At 42.0% G+C, this 22,442-nt stretch overlaps 2 protein-coding genes across 2 annotated transcripts in view; one reads left to right on the top strand and one right to left on the bottom strand.

Moving 5' to 3' along the window:
• Positions 1-14,514, bottom strand: part of LOC139755050 (uncharacterized) — a 213,219-nt gene extending 198,705 nt beyond the window's left edge. The window contains exons 1-2 of the mRNA XM_071673047.1: positions 12,879-14,514; positions 12,321-12,516 (exon numbers count right to left, since the gene is read on the bottom strand). Of these exons, the coding sequence (XP_071529148.1) occupies positions 12,321-12,516; positions 12,879-14,006 (1,324 nt within the window). The 5' untranslated portion in view covers positions 14,007-14,514. The remainder of the gene's footprint in view (positions 1-12,320; positions 12,517-12,878) is intronic.
• Positions 14,515-15,148: 634 nt separating this feature from the next.
• The window catches only part of LOC139755051 (uncharacterized), a 502,140-nt gene continuing 494,846 nt past the window's right edge, over positions 15,149-22,442 (top strand). Inside the window, exon 1 of the mRNA XM_071673053.1 lies at positions 15,149-15,763. Within this exon, the coding sequence (XP_071529154.1) occupies positions 15,209-15,763 (555 nt within the window). The 5' untranslated portion in view covers positions 15,149-15,208. The remainder of the gene's footprint in view (positions 15,764-22,442) is intronic.

The following is a 22,442-nucleotide window of genomic DNA, read 5'->3' as shown; positions in this document are numbered from 1 at the left end:
AAAATGAAACACGAAAAGTTCCCAAGTGCACTTTCGTGTAATAATCACATCATCAGGGGAGACACAAGAGAGAAATATAACAGTCAGTTGATATACATCGAAGAGACGAAGCTAGGACGCCATTTGGTAAACATGTGATTGTCCAAAACAATCACATGCTTACCAAATGGCGTCCTAGCTTCGTCTCTTCGATGTATATCAACTGATTGTTATATTTCTCTCTTGTGTCTCCCCTGATGATGTGATTATTACACGAAAGTGCACTTAGGAACTTTTCGTGTTTCATTTTCCCCGTGGACTCAGAGGAATATCTTGATCACGCGCAAAATTGTGATCCTTTCCAATATATATATATATATATATATATATATATATATATATATATATATATATATATATATATATATATATATATATATATTGTTACGAACAAGTGTGTATGTGTCCCCATGTTCGCATATATGTGTGTATTTGTGCGTTTATGATGTAAGTGATATTTTATGTAGGACGACAGAGAGGAGGGCCAGGGCCTCCGTTACCTCGGCAGGCCGCTCCTGGCTCGCTCCTCCCTGCAATAAAATCCTCTGACACCAGCTGGGTCACGTTTCCTCTCTACCCTGTAGCCCAGCCAAGGTAAGTGGTTTTCCCCTCTGTCTCAAGCCCGTAGCCTACGATCAGTGTAAAGTGGCGCTATACGAAACTCTACGATGTTGAACTGCCTCTGTCATTTAGGTTCAAGTGTCATAGAGTATTGTAACTTGTCACAGAAATGTCCAACGAATAAGTGTATCTTGAATCATGTTGCTAAAGACAAATTGTCATAAAGTAAAGAGATCTCCTGGTTTGAAATCTTACCTGGAATGTTGAACTCACGTTCAGTGTTAACGTAAATGATCTGTGCCTGATTAACGTGCTTCTGATATTTTGTACTATTTCTTTCTTGGATTATAAGCAGTTTTCATACTGGTCTTTGATTCAATCGCATAACTCTAAAATAGTGTTATCCTGGGGATAGGGGAGAAAGAATACTTCCCACGCATTCCCCGCGTGTCGTAGAAGGCGACTAAAGGGGACGGGAGCGGGGGGCGAGAAGCCCCCTCCTTCTTGTATTTTAACTTTCTAAACGGGGAAACAGAAGGAGTCACGCGGGGAGTGCTCATCCTCCTCGAAGGCTAAGATTGGGGTGTCTAAATGTGTGTGGATTTAACTAAGATGAAAAAAAAGGAGAGATAGGTAGTATGTTTGAGGAAAGGAACCTGGATGTTTTGGCTCAGAGTGAAACAAAACTCAAGGGTAAAGGGGAAGAGTGGTTTGGGAATCTCTTCGGAGTAAAGTCAGGAGTTAGCGAGAGGACAAGAGCAAGTGAAGGAGTAGCACTACTCCAGAAACAGGAGTGGTGGGAGTATGTGATAAAGTGTAAGAAAGTAAACTCTAGATTGATATGGGTAAAACCGAAAGTGCATGGAGAGAGATGGGTGGTTATTGGTACATATGCACCTGGGCATGAGAAGAAAGATCATGAAAGGCAAATGTTTTGGAAACAGCTGAGTGAGTGTGTTAGTAGTTTTGATGCACGAGACCGGGTTATATTAATGGGTGATTTGAATGCAAAGGTGAGTAGTGTGGCACTTGAGGGAATAATTGGTGTACATGGTGTGTTTAGTATTGTAAATGGAAATGTTGAAGAGCTTGTTGATTTGTGCGCTGAAAAAGGACTGGTGATTGGGAATACCTGGTTTAAAAAGAGAGATATACATAATTACTTTTGGAAGTTTATGTGCTGAGAGGTGCAACTGGAGGGATGTCTGCTCATTATCTTGTGGAGGCGAAGGTGAAGATTTGTAGAAGTTTTCAGAAAAGAAGAATGTTGGGGTGAGGAGAGTGGTGTGAGTAAGTGAGCTTGGGAAGGAGACTTGTGTGAGAAGTACCAGGAGAGACTGAGTACAGAACAGAAAAAGATGAGAACAAAAGACGTAAGGGGAGTGGGGGAGGAATGGGATGTATTTAGGGAAGCAGTGATGGAGTGCGCAAAAGATGCTTGTGGCATGTGAAGCGTGGGAGGTGGGCAGATTAGAAAGGGTAGTGTGTGGTGAGATGAAGAAGTAAGATTATTAGTGAAAGAGAAGAGAGAGGCATTTGGACAATTTTTTCAGGGAAATAATGCAAATGACTGGGAGATGTATAAAAGAAAGAGGCAGGAGGTCAAGAGAAAGGTGCAAGAGGTGAAAGGGCAAATGAGAGTTGGGTGAGAGAGTATCATTAAAATTTAGGGAGGATGAAAAGATGTTCTGGAAGGAGGTAAATAAAGTGCGTAAGACAAGGGAACAAATGGAAACAGTGAAGGAGGCTAATGGGGTGGTGATAACAAGTAGTGGTGATGTGAGAAGGAGATGGAGTGAGTATTTTGAAGGTTTGCTGAATGTGTTTGATAATAGAGTGGCAGATATAGGATGTTTTGGTCGAGGTGGTGTGCAAAGTGAGAGGGTTAGGGAGAATGATTTGGTAAAAAGAGAGGAGGTAGTAAAAGCTTTGCGGAAGATGAAAGTCGGCAAAGCAGCGGGTTAGGATAGTATTGCAGCGGAATTTATTAAAAAAGGGGGTAACTGTGTTGTTGACTGGTTGGTAAGGTTATTTAATGTATGTATGACTCATGGTAGTTGCCTGAGATTTGCCGGAATGCTTGCATAGTGCCATTGTACAAAGGCAAAGGGTAAGTGCTCAAATTACAGAGGTATAAGTTTGTTGAGTATTCCTGGGAAATTATATGGGAGGGTATTGATTGAGAGGGTGAAGGCATGTACAGAGCATCAGATTGGGGAAGAGCAGTGTGGTTTCAGAAGTGTAGAGGATGTGTGGATCAGGTGTTTGTTTTGAAGAATATATTTGAGAAATACTTAGAAAAGCAAATGGATTTGTATGCACCATATATGGATCTGGAGAAGGTATATGATAGAATAGATAGAGATACTCTGTGGAAGGTATTAAGAATATATGGCGTGGGAGGCAAGTTGTTAGAAGAAATGAAAAGTTTTTATCAAGGATGAAAGGCATGTGTACGAGTAGGAAGAGAGGAAAGTGATTGGTTCTCAGTGAATGTCGGTTTGCGGCAGGGGTGTGTGATGTCTCCATCGTTGTTTAATTTGTTTATGGATGGGGTTGTTGGGAAGGTAAATGCAAGAGATTTGGAGAGAGGGCAGGTATGCAGCCTGTTGTAGATGAGAGAGCTTGGGAAGTGAGTCAGTTGCTTTTCGCTGATGGTACAGCGCTGGTGGCTGATTCGGGTGAGAAATTGCAGAATCTGGTGACTGAGTTTGGTAAAGTGTGTGAAAGAAGAAAGCTGAGAGTAAATGTGAATAAGAGCAAGTTATTAGGTACAGTAGGGTTGAAAGACAAGTCAATTGGGACATAAATCTGAATGGAGAAAAACTGGAGGAAGTGAAGTGTTTTAGATATCTGGGAGTGGATCTGGCAGCGGATGGAACCATGGAAGCTGAAGTGAGTCATAGGGTGGGGGAGGGGGCGAAAGTTCTGGAAGCGTTGAAAAATGTGTGGAAGGCGAGAACGTTATCTCGGAAAGCAAAAATGGGTATGTTTGAAGGAATAGTGGTTCCAACAATGTTATATGGTTGCGAGGCGTGGCCTATAGATAGAGTTGTGCGGAGGAGGGTGGATGTGTTGGAAATGAGATGTTTGAGACCAATATGTGGTATGAGGTGGTTTGACCGAGTAAATAATGAAAGGGTAAGAGAGATGTGTGGTAATAAAAAGAGTGTGGTTGAGAGAGCAGAAGAGGGTGTTTTGAAATGGTTTGGTCACGTGGAGAGAATGAGTGAGGAAAGATTGACAAAGAGGAAATATGTGTCAGAGGTGGAGGGAACGAGGAGAAGTGGGAGACCAAATTGGAGGTGGAAAGATGGAGTGAAAAAGATGTTGAGTGATCGGTGCCTGAACATGCTGGAGGGTGAAAGGCGTGCAAGGAATAGAGTGAATTGGATCGATGTGGTATACCGGGGTCGACGTGCTGTCAATAGATTGAACCAGGGCATGTGAAGCGTCTGGGATAAACCATGGAAAGTTTTGTGGGGCCTGGATGTGGAAAGGGAGCTGTGGTTACGGTGCATTATACATGACAGCTAGAGACTGAGTGTGAACGAATGTGGCCTTTGTTGTCTTTTCCTAGTGCTACCTCGCGCAAATGCGGGGGAGGGGGTTGTCATTTCACGTGTGGCGGGGTGGCGACAGGAATGAATAAGGGCATACGGTATGAATCATGTACATGTGTATATATGTATATGTCTGTGTGTAAATATATATGTATACGTTGAGATATAAAGGTATGTATATGTGCGTGTGTGGACGTGTATGCATATACATGTGTATGTGGGTGGGTTGGGCCTATCTTTCGTCTGTTTCCTTGCGCTACCTTGCTAACGCGGAAGACGACGACAAAGTATAACAATAATAATAATAATATATATATATATATATATATATATATATATATATATATATATATATATATATATATATATATATATTGGAGAGGATCACAGTTTTGCGCGTGATCAAGTATATTTCTATGAGTCCACGGGGAAAATGAAACACGATAAGTTCCCAAGTGCACTTTCGTGTAATAATCACATCATCATGGGAGATACAAGAAATATAAGTCAGTTGACATGCAACGAAGAGACGTAGCTAGGACGCCATTTGGTAAACACGTGACTGTCTAAGACAACAAGCGTATCATAAACTTATTATGTGGACAAGGGGAATTGCTTACAAATTTTATCAACAATAAAGCTATCCAATTTGTATAGACCTTCACTAATATCAAGGTTATAATTCTTTGTGTATTTAATAGAAGAATCAATGATATTTCTCGTGGTACTGAGTTAGAGTTAATACCTGATATGGCATTACTCCAGTCAGTACAATGATCATAGTTTTTAACGTGATTAAACAAGGCGTTTGATTCTTGTCCTGTTCTTATACTGTATTCATGTTGCTTAAGTCCAACAGAAAGATCCTTACCAGTCTGCCCAAAATAAAACTTATCAATTTCTACATGGCACTTTATAGATGCACCCAGGAGAATTTTCTAGTGAGTTCCTGATTAAGATATTCTTTATAGTATTATTTTCCCAGTGGACTCATAGGAGTATATATATATATATATATATATATATATATATATATATATATATATATATATATATATATATATATATATATCTTTCTTTTACACTATTCGCCATTTCCCGCATTAGCAAGGTAGCGTCAGGAACAGAGGACTGGGCCTTAGAGGGAATATCCTCACCTGGCCCCCTTCTCTGTTCCTTCTTTTGGAAAATTAAAAAAAAACGAGAGGGGAGGATTTCCAGCCACCCGCTCCCATATATATATATATATATATATATATATATATATATATATATATATATATATATATATATCCCTGGGGATAGGGGAGAAAGAATACTTCTCACGTATTCCCTGCGTGTCGTAGAAGGCGACTAAAAGGGAAGGGAGCGGGGGGCTAAAAATCCTCCCCTCTCGTTTTTAATTTTCCAAAAGAAGGAACAGAGAAGGGGGCCAAGTGAGGATGTTCCCTCAGGGGCTCAGTCCTCTGTTCTTAACGCTACCTCGCTAACGTGGGAAATGGCGAATAGTATAAAATATATATATATATATATATATATATATATATATATATATATATATATATATATATATATATATATATATATATATATTATACAAGAGGTCTCAGTGGTGCGCGTGATCGAATATGTGCAAAAAAAAAAAAAAAAAATACAGGAAAATGTAACACGACAAAAATGAGATAGAAGACGTAGAATTGTCTGTTGATATACAAGGAATAGACGCAGCCAAGGCGCCATTGGTAAACAATGTTACCACCATCTGGTAACGCTTGTTTACCAATGGCGGTCTTAGCTACGTCTCTTCCTTGTATATGAATGGATATATGAACATACATTGGTTTGCTCATATGTATGCTAATATATCCATTATTACTCATGTCAACATGAGAGTTAAATTATCATCATTTCACTCTATATTCCTCAGGGCATTACGTATTTGCAGTCCAGAGTTTATTGATGATGAGCTTGAGAAGATGTATTCTGTTGGATCAAAGTTAAAGTACCCTAAATCTTTCATTGATAAATCCCTTAAGTTAGCAAAGAAATCATTTTATAGAGTTGAGCCCCAACCTCCCATTAACACCAAGAATCTTTTGGTTCTCCCGTTTAGAAATTCTACTTTACTTCACATGTTGCTTAAATCCTTTACTATAAATGTTGCCTTCAGCAACAATAATACCATAAACAATATCTTAATCAGGAATTCACCAGAAAATTCTCCTGGGTGCGTCGACAAAGTGTCATGTAGAAATTGTGATAAGGTTTTTATGTTGGGCAGACTGGTAAGAGTCTTTCTGTTAGACTTAAGCAACATAAATATAGTATAAGAAAGGGACAAGAATCAAATGCCTTGTTTAATCACGTTAAAAACTATGATCATTGTATTGACTGGAGTAATGTCATCTTAGTTATTAACTCTAACTACAGTACCACGAGAAATATCAGGGAATCTTCTATTAAATACACAAAGAACTATAATCCTAATATTCGTGTTGGTCTATACAAATTGGATAACTTTATTGTTGATAAAATTTGTAAACAATTCACCTTCTTGTCCACATAATAAGTTTATGATACGCTTGTTGTCTGTCTAGGACAATCGCATGTTTACCAAATGGTGTCCTAGCTGCGTCTCTTCGTTGTATATCAACTGACCGTTATATTTCTCTCTTGTGTCTCCTCTGATGATGTGATTATTACACGAAAGTGCACTTCGGAGCTTATCGGGTTTCATTTTCCCCGTGGACTCATAGGACTATCTATCCATCTATCTATCTATCTATCTATCTATCTATCTATCTATCTATATATATATATATATATATATATATATATATATATATATATATATATATATATTTTTTTTTTTTTTTCATACTATTCGCTATTTCCCGCGTCAGCGAGGTAGCGTTAAGAACAGAGGACTGAGCCTTTGAGGGAACATCCTCACATGGCCCCCTTCTCTGTTCCTTCTTTTGGAAAATGAAAAACGAGAGGGGAGGATTTCCAGCCCCCCGCTCCCTTCCCTTTTAGTCGCTTTCTACGACACGCAGGGAATATTTGGGAAGTATTCTTTCTCCCCTCTCCCCAGGAAACAGATGAAAGAAAGGCCCAACCCACCCACATACACCTGTATATACATAAACGCCCACACACGCACATATACATACCTATACATTTCAAGGTGTACATACATATGCGTACACACACACACACACACACACACACACACATATATATATATATATATATATATATATATATATATATATATATATATATATATTCATACAAGCTGCCTTCATCCATTCCTGCCGCCACCTCGCCACACATGAAATGACACCCAAGGAAACGACAACAAAGGCCACATTTGTTCACACTCAGTGTCTAGCTGTCATGTGCAATGCACAGAAACCACAGCTCCCTTTCCACATCCAGGCCCCACGAAACTTTCCATGGTTTACCCCAAACGCTTCACTTGCCTTGGTTCAATCCATGGACAGCACATCGACCCCGCTATACCACAACGTTCCAATTCACTCTATTCCTTGCACACCTTTCACCTTCCTGTATGTTCAAGACCCGATCGCTTAAAATCTTTTTCACTCCATCCTTACACCTCTAATTTGGTCTCCCACTTCTCGTTCCCTCCACCTCTGACACATATATCCTCTTGGTCAATCTTTCCTCACTCATTCTCTCCATGTGACCAAACCATTTCAAAACACCCACTTCTACTCTCGCAACCACATTCTTTTCATTACCACACATCTCTTACCCTTTCATTATTTACTCGATCAAACCACCTCATACCACATATTGTCCTCAAACATCTTATTTCCAACACATCCACCCTCCTCCACACAACCCTATCTATCGCCCATGCCTCACAACCATATAACATTGTTGGAACCACTATTCCTTTAAAAATACCCATTTTTGCTCTCCGAGATAATGTTCTCGCCTTCCACACATTCTTCAACGCTCCCAGAACCTTTGCCCCCTCCCCCACCCTGTGACTTACTTCAGCTGCCATGGTTCCACCCGCTGCCAAATCCACTCCCAGATATTTAAAACACTTCACTTCCTCCAGTTTTTCGCCATTCAAACTTACCTCCCAATTTACTTGTCCCTCAACCCTAATAACCTTGCTCTTATTCATATTTACTCTCAGCTTTCTTCTTTCACTCACTTTACCAAATTCAGTCACCAACCTCTGCAGTTTCTCACCCAAATCAGCCACCACCGCTGTATCATCAGCGAACAACTGACTCACTTCCCAAACTCTCATCCACAACAGACTGCATACTTGCCCCTCTCTCCAAAACTCTTGCATTAACCTTCCTAACAACCCCCACCAAAAACAAATGAAACAACCATGGAGACATCACACACCCCTACCGCAAACCGACATTCACCGGTAACCACTCACTTTCTTCTCTTCCTTCTCGTACACATGCCTTACATCCTCGATAAAAGCTCTTCACTGCTTCTAGCAACTTGCCTCCCACACAATATACTCTTAATACCTTCCACCTAGCATCTCTATCCACTCTATCGTATGCATTCTCCAGATCCATAAATGCTACGTACAAATCCATTTGCTTTTTTAAGTATTTCTCACATACATTCTTCACAGCAAACACCTGATCCACACATCCTCTACCACTTCTGAAACCACACTGCTCTTCCCCAATCTGGTGCTCTGACTGGGTAAGAGTATATATATATGACCTGAAGATCACGTTGTTCACTAATTACCAAGTGTGGAATATATATATATTTTCCATACTATTCGCCATTTCCCGCAATAGCGAGGTAGCGTTAAGAACAGAGGACTGGGCCTTTGAGGGAATATCCTCACCTGGCTCTCTTCTCTGTTCATTCTTTTGGAAAATTAAAAAAAAAAAAAAAATTAGTGAACGTGATCTTCATGTCATGAGTTGCTCTGGTTTAACATCGATCAGAGTTAACTTTCGCCAATACAATTCAACCAGAGAACCACGGTTAAAATTCTGGCAATTGTATCCCATCCCTGTGTGCAAGTCAGCCCTCGCGGGTAATTCCGAAAGCTTATTAAGTCTCAGTATTGATCCAGACCGCGGCATAAGGAACTGCACCATGCTGGCCTGAACATCGTGCAAGAATCACAGTGGAAGGTGATAACTTCACAAGTCTAAATTGTTAACAATACCATCACTGTCATTTTCTGCTAAATGTACAGAAAAAGATTAGTACTGTACTGACGTATGGAAGTCGTATCACAGGGGACACAGCACACAGGACGTGTACAAACTTAAAAAAAAATACAAGTTCTGATCTTTGTTTCATAATCATTCGCTTCATGAAACTGATATCTAAACTGCATCATCCCATTCCATCACGTAGTGTAGTCTATGTTCAAGAAGTGTGCGGTATTGACCACAATACCGTAAATCATCCACTGGCAACACCCCTCCCCCCCCTCCATCTCGAGACAGCGACACTGGTGGCAGATGTGAAGCTACGATACAACTCAACCATTCGTGTTTTCCTTTATAAAATGAACTTGCTGACAAAACTATAAACAAGTCTTGGCTTCTTGCTCACTACTTTAGCCTTTAATGGATAACATGTTAAGTGTCGGTAACGTTCGTGTAAACCTAAGCCTCCTCAAAATAGAAGACTTCGGTTAACGGCAACAATGAATGAGTGCAACGACCTGCAGTTGACGGGCTGCAAGGCCAGGGATCCAGATACGAGGTCGGGATGAGATGGTCAGTTCTTCTGTGCAGGGTCACTGCCATGCCGCAGCCAAGGGCGAAGCTGTTCCGAACACCGCAGAACGCAGCAGATATCAAGCGACGCTCCAGCCACGCACAGACCGGGGAAGGCTCGTCTCCCACGTAGTATGGCGAGAGCGTCAGTGCTCACATGGCGGAGGTGTGCGACACACTGGCCTCCCTCACCTCGTTACAACGGACGGCTCGGCGTATCAAAAAAATGAAACGCCACTGACAAACTCTAGTCTTATGGATCCCTCATATATTATTCCCTAGTAGGAATATAACCTTTTTGCAGTCAGACGCAGATATGAAGAGGATTACCGTCTTGATAGTTATACAATATACATGTAGACAACTGTCGTATATACATACATACGGAACATTTGTAGCGTACAAGGTATATACGCATATAATATCAAGATGAATAAAAGGTGTTTACAAGGTATATACACATATAATGATACTAAGATGAATAAAAGGTGAATTTAATTGAATTATATCTTTACCCACACTTATAATCATACATTCCTACGTTAAGACAATGAAGAAACGCAATCATGGGAATGTCAAGACAGCCCTGCTGATTCCCACAAGACAGACTCTCTTTAGGGCGTTACATCCGGGACCGGATAGTCGCTCAAGGACGTGTTACTTCCTTGACCGAATATTCACTTTCCGACGTGATATAGCCTTGGCCAGATATTCGATTTACGACGTATTACACCCTAGACTGAATATTCTCTTCCAAGACCAACGTAGGATAACTTTTCCAGTTGCTCTCTCTCTCTCTCTCTCTCTCTCTCTCTCTCTCTCTCTCTCTCTCTCTCTCTCTCTCTCTCTCTCTCTCTCTCTCTCTCAACCCTTACCCCCGCCGCTAGGCCGCGTTCTCTCCCGTCACTTTAAATGTTCTATCGGACGGGTTACATGACGTCTAACACGCAAGCAGTAAGTGTTGTTCCGGGCGATGTACACAGCACCAGTCGGTACCAATAATAACGAGTAAGGCGATTCAAATGTTCTCTTAATGTGATCTAAACTTAAACGTTTCTGGCGGGGGAAATCCGGTTCGCGTTTTATGAAACGTTTGACATTTAGTAAAATTCAGAATGGAAGTTTACTGTGTTCAACGCAACAAACGTGTCACCTGGTCAATACTTGTGTTCGATACATTTCTTGCCGTAACGTCCCTTGAGCTGCTCCAGGCAGCCTGGCAGGGTCAGGTAGTACTACACCTTCCTCGCAGGTCCTGATGATGACCATCTACAAACATGTATCCATAAGCATCCTGTGCGATACCCTGTTTGGAAAATGTTCAAGATGCGAAATTTGGAGCATGCGAACGCCAATACCGGCACACCCAACATGATCCCTTTTGTGTTTTCTTCGTCCACAGACTCGTGTTAGTTCCCACTGGCTATCTTTATGTCATTTTCTTTCCTCGGGTACACTTTACAGCTGTATTACCAACCATAACTACTCCAGGACTATGACTGGTCGAAAATAGATTTTTAAATCCCACATGACAACAACAGACCTGTTAAACTCTCATTCAAGGCGGCTGGAGTCGTCCACGTACCTACAAGAAGACACAAGAAGCCTTACATACTATCAGACAGATGACTCAACCGCAGCAAATGCTGATCGTCTTGCCTTCCCTTGTCTTATGCCTGATAATAAGGCGACTAATGGTTCCCTCGTGAGCCTCGAGGACTGGTAGCACACGCTCGTCACCTGTTACAACGGTTCGACTGCCGGTATGCTCACCTTAGGTATATAGTAAATCCTAACAGCAAACTTCGTAAACCGCTGATTACTGTAAGGTATCTCAGACCCGTATGTATTTTGAGCAAAGAAACTGACGTCATTAGTGTTACCCAATCATTAGCTTCACACGACGTGGGCGAAGCGTCGGCTGGTTAACGACGATTCATGACGTGAGAACCACAACTCTAAAGCTCATTAATCAAAAACGTTTCGTTAAATGTCATGTGGCAACGTGTTAGGCAGCACATGGTAAGCGAAAAGCATAAATACAGGAAACAAATGAAACAATAAAAAGCGTGAGTGCACTCAATCTTGTCCCATGTGTAGTGGCAACACCGTGTGGGTCGCTCAGTTCTCCTCGCTGATCGTCATTTTCCACAATTTTAATACGACTTATGGTCTAGTCACAAGAGATTCTTTAAGAAAAATACAATAAAATTAAAATAAAAAAAAATTGGACTATGTTGGTAGGTACAACATCAGTTACTACAGTACAGTTGTTGTAACAATATCGCCGCTAAACTCCATAACTGCAGTATTTCGAATACGTTCTAAAGGGTGACTTACACACAATGTAACGTACATTACATAATGTCAGTAATTTAGCAAAACTTGCTTTACATACCTGCAATAATCTCTTCAGGTTGTGTATCTAAGACTGTGGGCGTGGGTGCTGACAATGGGGCTAAGAAATGCGTGAATGGGTGGTCAGTTGGTGGGCTCAGGCGCATGGAGGACGTGCATGGAGTAGGCGCCTTACCACGCAAGTCATCCCGCAGTGGATACTTTGCGTGGCGAACACGCCGGCGAGCCAGGTTGTCCTAGAATAGAAATGAAGTGTTAAGGTGTTATGTTCCTCCCGTTATTATCTAACTTTTAAGTGTATGACAGCCTATTATCAACACTGACATGATGCTGGGGTTTAGTTTTTAATACTATAAAAAGGTTTGTAAATTCTATTAAGAATACTTGTTTGTTGATTCATTTAATTTCAAGAGTATCTTGTATTCCTATCACTGCAACAGCCCATCCCATGGGCACTTACAATTCACCGCATGGTTGCATTCATTAGTAAATGATCTGTTGACCATTATGGCAATTGACTGTTGGGTAGTTAAGCTAAACCAGTCATCTAACACGCCTGAAACAAAACGAAAATATATGGTTCTTTCTCTTTATTTACCTGTTCCGCTCGTATCTTGTGTTTCTGGGCCAATATGCAAGCAAGAGTAGAAGGAGCTACACCAAAACGATCTGCTACAGCACTCTTCCTCTGCCCGCCCTCCACTGCTTCAATCATTGCCAATTTTTCTCCCGCTGTGTATGATTTACGGCGGCCGCGCTCACGAGTATACATCTTGCTCCCTCCCGTGGGCTGGGGGACGGCGGCGGGGGTTTGGGGGAGCGTAGTGAGAGCCTTCTGCGCGGCAACAAGGTTCTGAGTGGCGCTAGCAGCAGCGATGCTGGTGGCCAGGCGGGGAGTCAAAGTGCCAGACACTGTAGTGACGGTGGCGCAGGTGGTGGTCTTGGTGGAGGTGGAGGTTCCTGGCAGGATAACGTATCGTCCAGGTGGAAGTCCTGCAGGAAGAAGAGGTATCCCGGGGTTGCCAGCGCCCATGCTAACTATAAGAGGCATGTTGGGGCCTCGCACGCCCCCTCCCAACATGCGGACACCCCCGACCCCAGCAGTCAGTGAGGGCACCTTCGCTAGGGCCGGCCGGGCTGTTTTCGGCTTCATTTGTTTTTCTTCCCTAATCTTCTTCGATTCTTCCTTCTCTGCTCTTTTTTCGCCTTTATTATGCAGTTTATCAACTATTTCTGCATTTTCCGATGATACTTTGACTTCATGTACTTTTGATACTTGCTTATCCTCCTGTTTTCCTTCGTACATTTCGCTCGTTTCCATGTCATGTTCACTAGCTACGCTATACACTTTATCAATTTTGAAACATGATTCCTCGTTGTCTTCCACCTCACTCTCTTTTTCATATTCAAAAACTTCGTTTTCATGAATAGTTATGTCATCATCATCATCATCGTCGTCGTTTTTATTCTGGTCTAAATCCGCCTTTTTCTCCTGGTCGCATATGCCATCTTCATTCAGATGCATGTGTTCATCAGCGGGCACCGTTCCAATATCATTTACCGTGTTTACATCCATCTTCTCGCACGGGGTAACCCTGTTCTTCACGCCGTCGCCTAGCGTTTCTTCGTACACTGTGGGTACAGCATCAACACTTGTGACCTCATCCTTAGCGGTTTCTTCAGTGGCCTTGACCTCCTCATCTGCACTTGACCCACTTCTTGACATGACGATGTGGTATAGTAGCGAATAGTACTCCTCAAGTCCAACGACAGTGACGCACCGATATTGATCCTAGAGCGGTGTATTTGTGATCGATTGGCCCTTGGGTCGCTTGGAAACGGTCAGTAGCGAGTTAAAAATGAAAAAAAAATCTTATCTTAATATTCCTTCCGCACAGTTCACTGGTAAGAGAGGCAGGTGCTTGGTGACTGGCGCTAGAGTCCTCCGTTGTTGTTTGCGGGCCCCGTGCGCGAATCAGACTTGAAAGCTGAATGCTGATTGGTTGGGAGAGCGAACACTAGCGAATGTTACACAGCGCTCCATTTCGTTATAGGCGCGACGGGCATGCGCAGTTAACCGCCCGCCATTACCCGTCGAGCGAGCCGTGAACCAACGCGCGCTTGCCTCATAGAAATATTCCATTTACTGATTTCGCTTTCCTACCCTTTAAACTCTAGTCTGTGTGCATCACAGTAAAATGAAATTATGACAAGATTTAAGTACAAATGAATCTCAGAATGTCCCATTTTTTGACAGTCGCTGCTTGCACGTGACATTATGCTATCATGCGGTAGTGGAAGAAGGGTGTGTTAGGAGAAGCGCGTGTCCCCCCGCAGTCTCTCCGACGCACCCGGTCACTCAGTTCATCAGATTTACTTTCTCAACTCTGCAAAGTCTTCCCAGAGGCACGTGGCCGTACCTGGATACAGTCTGATGCAAAACTACCCCAGCAACATCGGAATGTGAACAGATAATTCTAGTGTACGAAATCAAACGAAAAGAGACGAATTCATGGGAAATTTTGCCTTACCGGAGAGTGGTGGTGAGCGCGGGAGTTGCTCAGGTGATGCCGTACATACACACGCACATGGTCGCTAGGGGGAAAATAACCTTATGATGATCATAAGTATCTGTATAAAACATAACAAATTAGTTAATATCGTATATCAGAGTTTCTGTTATGACTCATGATTTGAGATACGTGCATTCTGAACCCGATCTGACGGTGACAAAAATTAAAGATTTAAACCGTGGTTCCTCGCGTTAACCGGGGCCAATCACGGATAGCGTGGGGGCTCGTGCCGCTACCAATCACAGCAAAGCATTGTCAGAGGTTAGGTTAATCGAAGTTCCCCGCTGTATTCACTCTGTCCCCGGGCTTTGAACTGTGTGATATCGCTAATCTCACTTTAGAATTGATATTAATCATGGCTAGCAATGGCTCAAACCCGAGTGAACCTGCGCCACCTCCACATAAAAGAAAGAGGGTAATGTTGACAATCAAGCAGAAGTTAGAAGTTATCGAGAAACGCGAAGTAGGCGTCACTGTTGCTCAGTTGAGTGCACAGTACAATGTTGGTGAACAGACCATCAGGGACGTCATGAAAAATAAATTCGAGATTATCCGGTTCGCTTCGACATTTGATAATGCCGCAGGATTAGAGAAAAGAAAATCCATGAAGAAATCAACTTACGAAGACTTAGATGAGGTATTATATACATGGATTCAGCTGAAACGCAGCTGTAACGAGCACCCTAACTACCAAGAGATCCAGCAGAAGGCAATGCAGATATCGAGGGACATGACGGACGGGGAGACCAGTTTTGCCGCCTCCCACGGCTGGTGGTACCGTTTTAGAAAACGCCACGGTCTCCGGTTTGATGGATCTGAGGGAGGGAGGGTGAGCTTTGATGGCGAACCCTCGCTCAGATTCACGCCCAGGGTTGAAGATATCGTCAAGAAATACCATCTCTCTGATTTGGCAAGTGCATTTTGTATTACCTGTTCATGTAATTATTTAACTATCTTTTTTCCCAACCCTTTAATCTTTAATCTGTATAATGATGCATGCCCAAGATAACGATCGTATCGTTAAAGTTGCCTGTATGTGTATCGTCTGTTGCACTGTGAGGCAGGTCCAAACATTACAAACGAGTCACTCACAGATCGCATGTGTGTTCAACATGGACCACTTTTCTTCACTGGTCAGGGGAAGGTAAGTAGGTTAGCAGAGGGGAGTATGGGACGATCGTGCAAGTAAAACCTGACTAAAAAATGCCGAGCATTCCGATGTATTCCTTACCGGTTTTATAAGACAGGGTGTCTGTAGTGTTCACTGGCCAATGAAGAGTAACGGGGGGGGGGGGGAATAGGCCACGAAAATTGCAGTAAAATCGTGGTTGACAAACACCGATGCCAAGGAAGGTTGTCTAAAGTTAACTGATTGGTAACTTAGGCTTCAGGCTATTCAGTTATTAGGGTCATTACGGCCGTTATCGTCAAACTACATCCACCAACCGAATGATCGTTCATACCTTCAGATGTTAAATGATTATATCAAGACCATACACGATCTCACGGCATATATATATATATATATATATATATATATATATATATATATATATATATATATATATATATTATCCCTGGGATAGGGGATTAAGAATACTTCCCACGTATTCCCTGCGTGTCGTAGAAGGCGACTAAAAGGGGAGGGAGCGGGGGGCTGGAAATCCTCCCCTCTCGTTTTTCTTTTTTTAATTTTCCAAAAGAAGGAACAGAGGGGGCCAGGTGAGGATATTCCAAAAAAGGCCCAGTCTTCTGTTCTTAACGCTACCTCGCTAACGCGGGAAATTGCGAATAGTTTAAAAGAAAAGAAAGAAATATATATATATATATATATATATATATATATATATATATATATATATATATATATATATATATATATATATATTCAGTTATATTACAAGTGCGTGTGATCAAGTATTTGCTGATACCACAAGGAAAATGAAACACGGTAAGTTCCCAAGGGCACTTTCGTGTAATGATCACAATGTCAAGGGAGATACAAGAATGAAATAGAACACGTAGAACAGTCAGTTGTATGCAAGGAAGAGACGCAGCTAAGACGCCATTGGTAAAAAAGTGTTATCCGGTAATACTTGTTTACCAAGGGCGTCTTAGCTACGTCTCTAACTGACTGTTCTACGTCTTCTATCTCATTCTTGTATCTCCCTTGAAATCGTGATCATTACACGAAAGTGCACTTGGGAACTTATGTGTTTCATTTTGGTAGTGGTTATCCCGCCTGCCGCGTATTGGTCCCGGGTTCGATCCTGGCTGTTAAAGTTTGTATGTTATATGGAAGTGCGCGTTCATATGCAATATATATATATATATATATATATATATATATATATATATATATATATATATATATATATGATAGAGTGAAACAGATTTTAAGCGATTGGGATGTGAACATACAGGAGGGTGAAAGGCGTTCAAGGAATAGAGTGAATTGGAACTATGTGGTATACCGGGGTGAACGTGCTGTCAGTGGATTGAACAAGGGAATGTAAAGCGTCTGGGGTAAACCATGGACAGTTTTGTGGGGCCTGGATGTGGAAAGGGAGCTGTGGTTTCGGTGCATTACGCATGAGAACTAGAGACTGAGTGTTAACGAATGTGGCCTTTGTTTTTTCCTAGCGCTACCTAGGACTCGCGCGGGGAGATGGTGGTGCCATTTCATGTGTGGCGGGGTGATGATAAGAATGGATGAAGGCAGCAAGTATGAATATGTACATGTGTGTGTATGTATATGTCTGTGTATATATATATATATATATATATATATATATATATATATATATATATATATATATACATATATGTCTGTATATGTATATGTATGTATACGTTGAATTTCTTTCTTCCATACCATTCGCCATTTCCCGCGTTAGCGAGGTAGCGTTAAGAACAGAAGACTGGGCCTTTTTTGGAATATCCTCACCTGGCCCCCTCTGTTTCTTCTTTTGGAAAATTAAAAAAAGAAAACCGAGAGGGGAGGATTTCCAGCCCCCCGCTCCCTCCCCTTTATTAGTCGCCTTCTACGACACGCAGGGAATACGTGGGAAGTATTCTTTCTCCCCTATCCCCAGGGATAACGTTGAAATATATATATATATATATATATATATATATATATATATATATATATATATATATGCATGTGTGGGCGTTTATGTATATACATGTGTATGAGGGTGGGTTGGGCCATTCTTTCTTCTGTTTCTTTGCGCTACCTCGCTAGCGGGAGATAGCGACAAAGTTTAATAGATAAATAAATAAATAAATAAATATATATATATATATATATATATATATATATATATATATATATATATATATATATATATATATATATATATTATTTTGCTTTGTCGCTGTCTCCCGCGTTTGCGAGGTAGCGCAAGGAAACAGACGAAAGAAATGGCCCAACCCACCCCCATACACATGTATATACATACACGTCCACACACGCAAATATACATACCTATACATCTCAATGTACACATATATATATACACACACAGACATATACATATATAAACATGTACATAATTCATACTGTCTGCCTTTATTTAATTCCATCGCCACCTCGCCACACATGGAATAACATCCCCCTCCCCCCCTCATGTGTGCGAGGTAGCGCTAGGAAAAGACAACAAAGGCCACATTCGTTCACACTCAGTCTCTAGCTGTCATGTATAATGCACCGAAACCACAGCTCCCTTTCCACATCCAGGCCCCACAAAACTTTCCATGATTTACCCCAGATGCTTCAATTGCCCTAGTTCAATCCATTGACAGCACGTTCCACCCCGCTATACCATATCGATCCAATTCCCTCTATTCCTTGCAAGCCTTTCACCCTCCTGCATGTTCAGGCCCCGATAGCTCAAATTCTTTTTCACTCCATCGTTTCACCTCCAATTAGGTCTCCCACTTCTCGTTCCCACCACCTCTGACACATATATCCTCTTGGTCAATCTTTCCTCACTCATTCTCTCCGTGTGACCATACCTTTTTAAAACACACTCTTCTGCTCTCCCAACCACACTATTTTTATTACCACGCATCTATCTTACCCTTTCATTACTTACTCGATCAAACCTCCTCACACCACATATTGTCCTCAAACATCTCAATTCCAACATATCCACCGTCCTCCGCACAACCCTATCTATAGTCCACGCCTCACAACCATATAATATTGTTGGAACCACTATTCCTTCAAACTTACCCATTTTTGCTTTCCGAGATAATGTTCTCGCCTTCCACACACTTCAATGCTCCCAGAACTTTCGCCCCCTCCCCCACCCTGTGACTCACTTCCGCTTCTATGGTTCCATCCGCTGCCAAATCCACTCCCAGATATCTAAAACACTTCACTTTCTCCAGTGTTCTACATTCAAAATTACCTCCCAATTGACTTGTCCCTCAACCCTGTTGTACCTAATAACCTTGCTCTTATTCACATTTACTCAGCTTTCTTCTTTCACACACTTTACCAAAGTCAGTCACCAGCTTCTGCACTTTCTCACCCGAATCAGCCACCAGCGCTCTATCATCAGTGAACAACAACTGACTCATTTCCCAAGCCCTCTCATCCACAACAGACTGCATACTTGCCCCTCTCTCCAAAGCTCTTGCATTCATCTCCCTAACAACCCCATCCATAAACAAATTAAACAACCATGGAGACATCCCTGCTGCAAACCGACATTCACTGAGAACCAATCACTTTCCTCTCTTTTTACTTGTACACATGCCTTACGTCCTCTATAAAAACTTTTCACTCCTTCTAGCAACTTGCCTCCCACACAGTATATTCTTAATACCTTCCACAAAGCATCTCTATCAACTCTGTCATATTCCTTCTCCAGATCCATAAATGCTACATACAAATCCAGTTGTTTTTCTAAGTATTTCTCGCATACATTCTTCAAAGCAAACACCTGATCCACACATCCTCTACCACTTGTGAAACCACACTGCTCTTTCCCAATCTGATGCTCTGTACATGCCTTCACCCTCTCATTCAATACCCTCCCATATAATTTCCCAGGAATACTGAACAAACTTATACCTCTGAAATTTGAACACTCGCTTTTATCCCCTTTGCCTTTGTACAATGTCACTATGCATGCATAGTGCCATATATATATATATATATATATATATATATATATATATATATATATATATATATATATATATATATATATATCCCTTTTTTCTGGTCCTGTATATCTGTAAGTTTATTTAATGCTAGCATTCAAATTGAAAGTAACGCAAATTATCAATCGTTAGATGGCTTCCTTTCCTTAGGTACTAGACTAACGCAAGTCGTGGACGTTAGCTAAGGTGAGGTCCACGTTCAGTCTGGGATGCACTTGAGCGAGAGGTAACACTATATCTACAACACACGCCCCTTGCTAACGTTGAACCGTAGTATATTAAGGTTAAACAGATGCCATAACGGGTACTAGAGGGGTCATTTTGGCTCCAAGCTGCTCCGGAGGGCAGGGGAGGACGTAGCGTGTCTGGTATATGTTCGGAAAATACTAAGAACCGTTGAGTCATGTATTGAGCGGAATGTGAATCAGCTGCCATGAAAAGAAAAAGATGGAACTTGTAAGATAGCATGGTGTGCAGATGTGCACCATCAGCGAGGAAGAGTATATAGCAGGGTTCTTAGACCATGATTTCGAGACAGAAACTCGTGAAAGATTTATAAAGTTCCTACATCATTATGGAATGTGTCTGGATGATGGACGGTGTGGACCTCATCCAACAGTTGCTGGCTGACCTCGATATTCCTCATAAGATAGAGAGTCAAGGTCACGTGCGACTAGATGCTTTAGGCCGGGAACAGTGATGTAATGTTCACATTAGGCCGAATCTGTTGTGGACGAGAGTTCACATCAGTTCGAATCTGTTTTGGACGAAGCCTAGTGGTGCGTATTGTGCGTCGTATAACATGAATTATGTCAGGGTGGTAATACTATTGTGACTCTTCTCAACCATTTCTTTTGTCTTTGACTGCATCCAAAGACTGGATGCTCTTTTAACTGGAAGTCTTGAAAGCTGTTTACACGTTTTATTTTGTAGGAAAGTAGTAAGCAGCCATTTTTCTGAAACGATCCATTTCATTTCTTCCTCAGTTATCACGACCTACATCCTACAATGAAACATTTTTGATCAAATAGTACAATTATGAAGCTAGGCTAACAGAGGGATCTTGGGATTACTGGATACTGAAAACAGATCAGCACAATGTATCACAATGTACACCGACTTGTTCTGGTATAGCCAGTACAGACACTGGACACGTACGGCGTGAACCAGGATACAGGACGTACACTATACCTAATGATAGTTGAATATAACGAACATATTGTGATGGCCTCGCAAGCGCTCGAAAAACGCTTGGCTACCCCATGATTAGGAACCTCCGATGCAGAGTTTATCCCCTCGAGCACGACACTATGGTACATAAGTATGATATCGAGGCATTTGAGCTCACCCCTCTGGCTCAGCTCGAAGGACACACACTCCATCATGTACAAAGACCATACCGTTGTCCTTAAGCGGTAGATGATGTTCCTCTTACAAAACCGTCGGTCGAATTCTTGCAGATTTGATCCAAGCAAGAGGGTAATTATGAGTGCTGGCAGCGAGGTATAGTTACAAGTGTGTAACACAGTGGCTTGCTTCTTGCAGAAGATTATATATATATATATATATATTTGTCAGTGTTTCACGACCTCAGGATTCTGGCTCACCTTACTTCTGTGTCGTGCGGCTGACGACAATGACGACCAGTCATCAGTTTTCTTGCTAACCTTTAACGTGCGTGAGATTGAGTCTCGCCAAGTGATTATGCATCGTGGCTGGTTGTGTGGACGAGGCTACGTGTCTGTACCATAGTGAGGTAGAGTCTCGCTAGGTGAGGTACGAGGCTGAGTACCCAGCTGTGCCACTGGTGGTGTGGACGAGGGTACGTGTCTGTACCATAGTGAGGTAGAGTCTCGCTAGGTGAGGTACGAGGCTGAGTACCCAGCTGTGCCACTGGTGTTGTGGACGAGGCTACGTGTCTGTACCATAGTGAGGTAGAGTCTCGCTAGGTGAGGTACGAGGCTGAGTACCCAGCAGTGCCACTGGTGGTGCGTGGCCGGCCTGCACCTCACTGTTTACTTCCTCGAGCCGTCCCGTTGTTTGGTCTGCACATTAACTAGGATTCATTTGTTAAGCAAATATTAATTATGGACCGCAGGTCTCAGGCACCTAGCCTGTTGTGGCGGGTCAAGAAATGGGAACCTGGCTTAGGGTGGTGTGTGTGTGTGTGTGTGTGTGTGTGCATACATAGGAGTAAAGACGTGTTACATATATACAAGTCTAACAGACGGGTTAACTCTCTCCTCTCAACACATAAGTTGTAACACAGCTTCAGGAAAAAAGAAAAGACTTCAGGAACGCCAAGAAAAAACACTAAGCTTCATGAACGCCAAGAAAAACTCACCTAGCTTCAGGAACGCCAAGAAGCATTCATCCAGCTTCAGGATACCAAGAAGCACCCACTCAGTTTC

The sequence above is a fragment of the Panulirus ornatus genome, chromosome 18, assembly GCF_036320965.1.
Source record: "Panulirus ornatus isolate Po-2019 chromosome 18, ASM3632096v1, whole genome shotgun sequence".
Classification (NCBI taxonomy): domain Eukaryota; kingdom Metazoa; phylum Arthropoda; class Malacostraca; order Decapoda; family Palinuridae; genus Panulirus; species Panulirus ornatus.
Note: the sequence above shows the minus strand (reverse complement) of the source record. Positions and strands in the feature narration are given on the sequence as shown.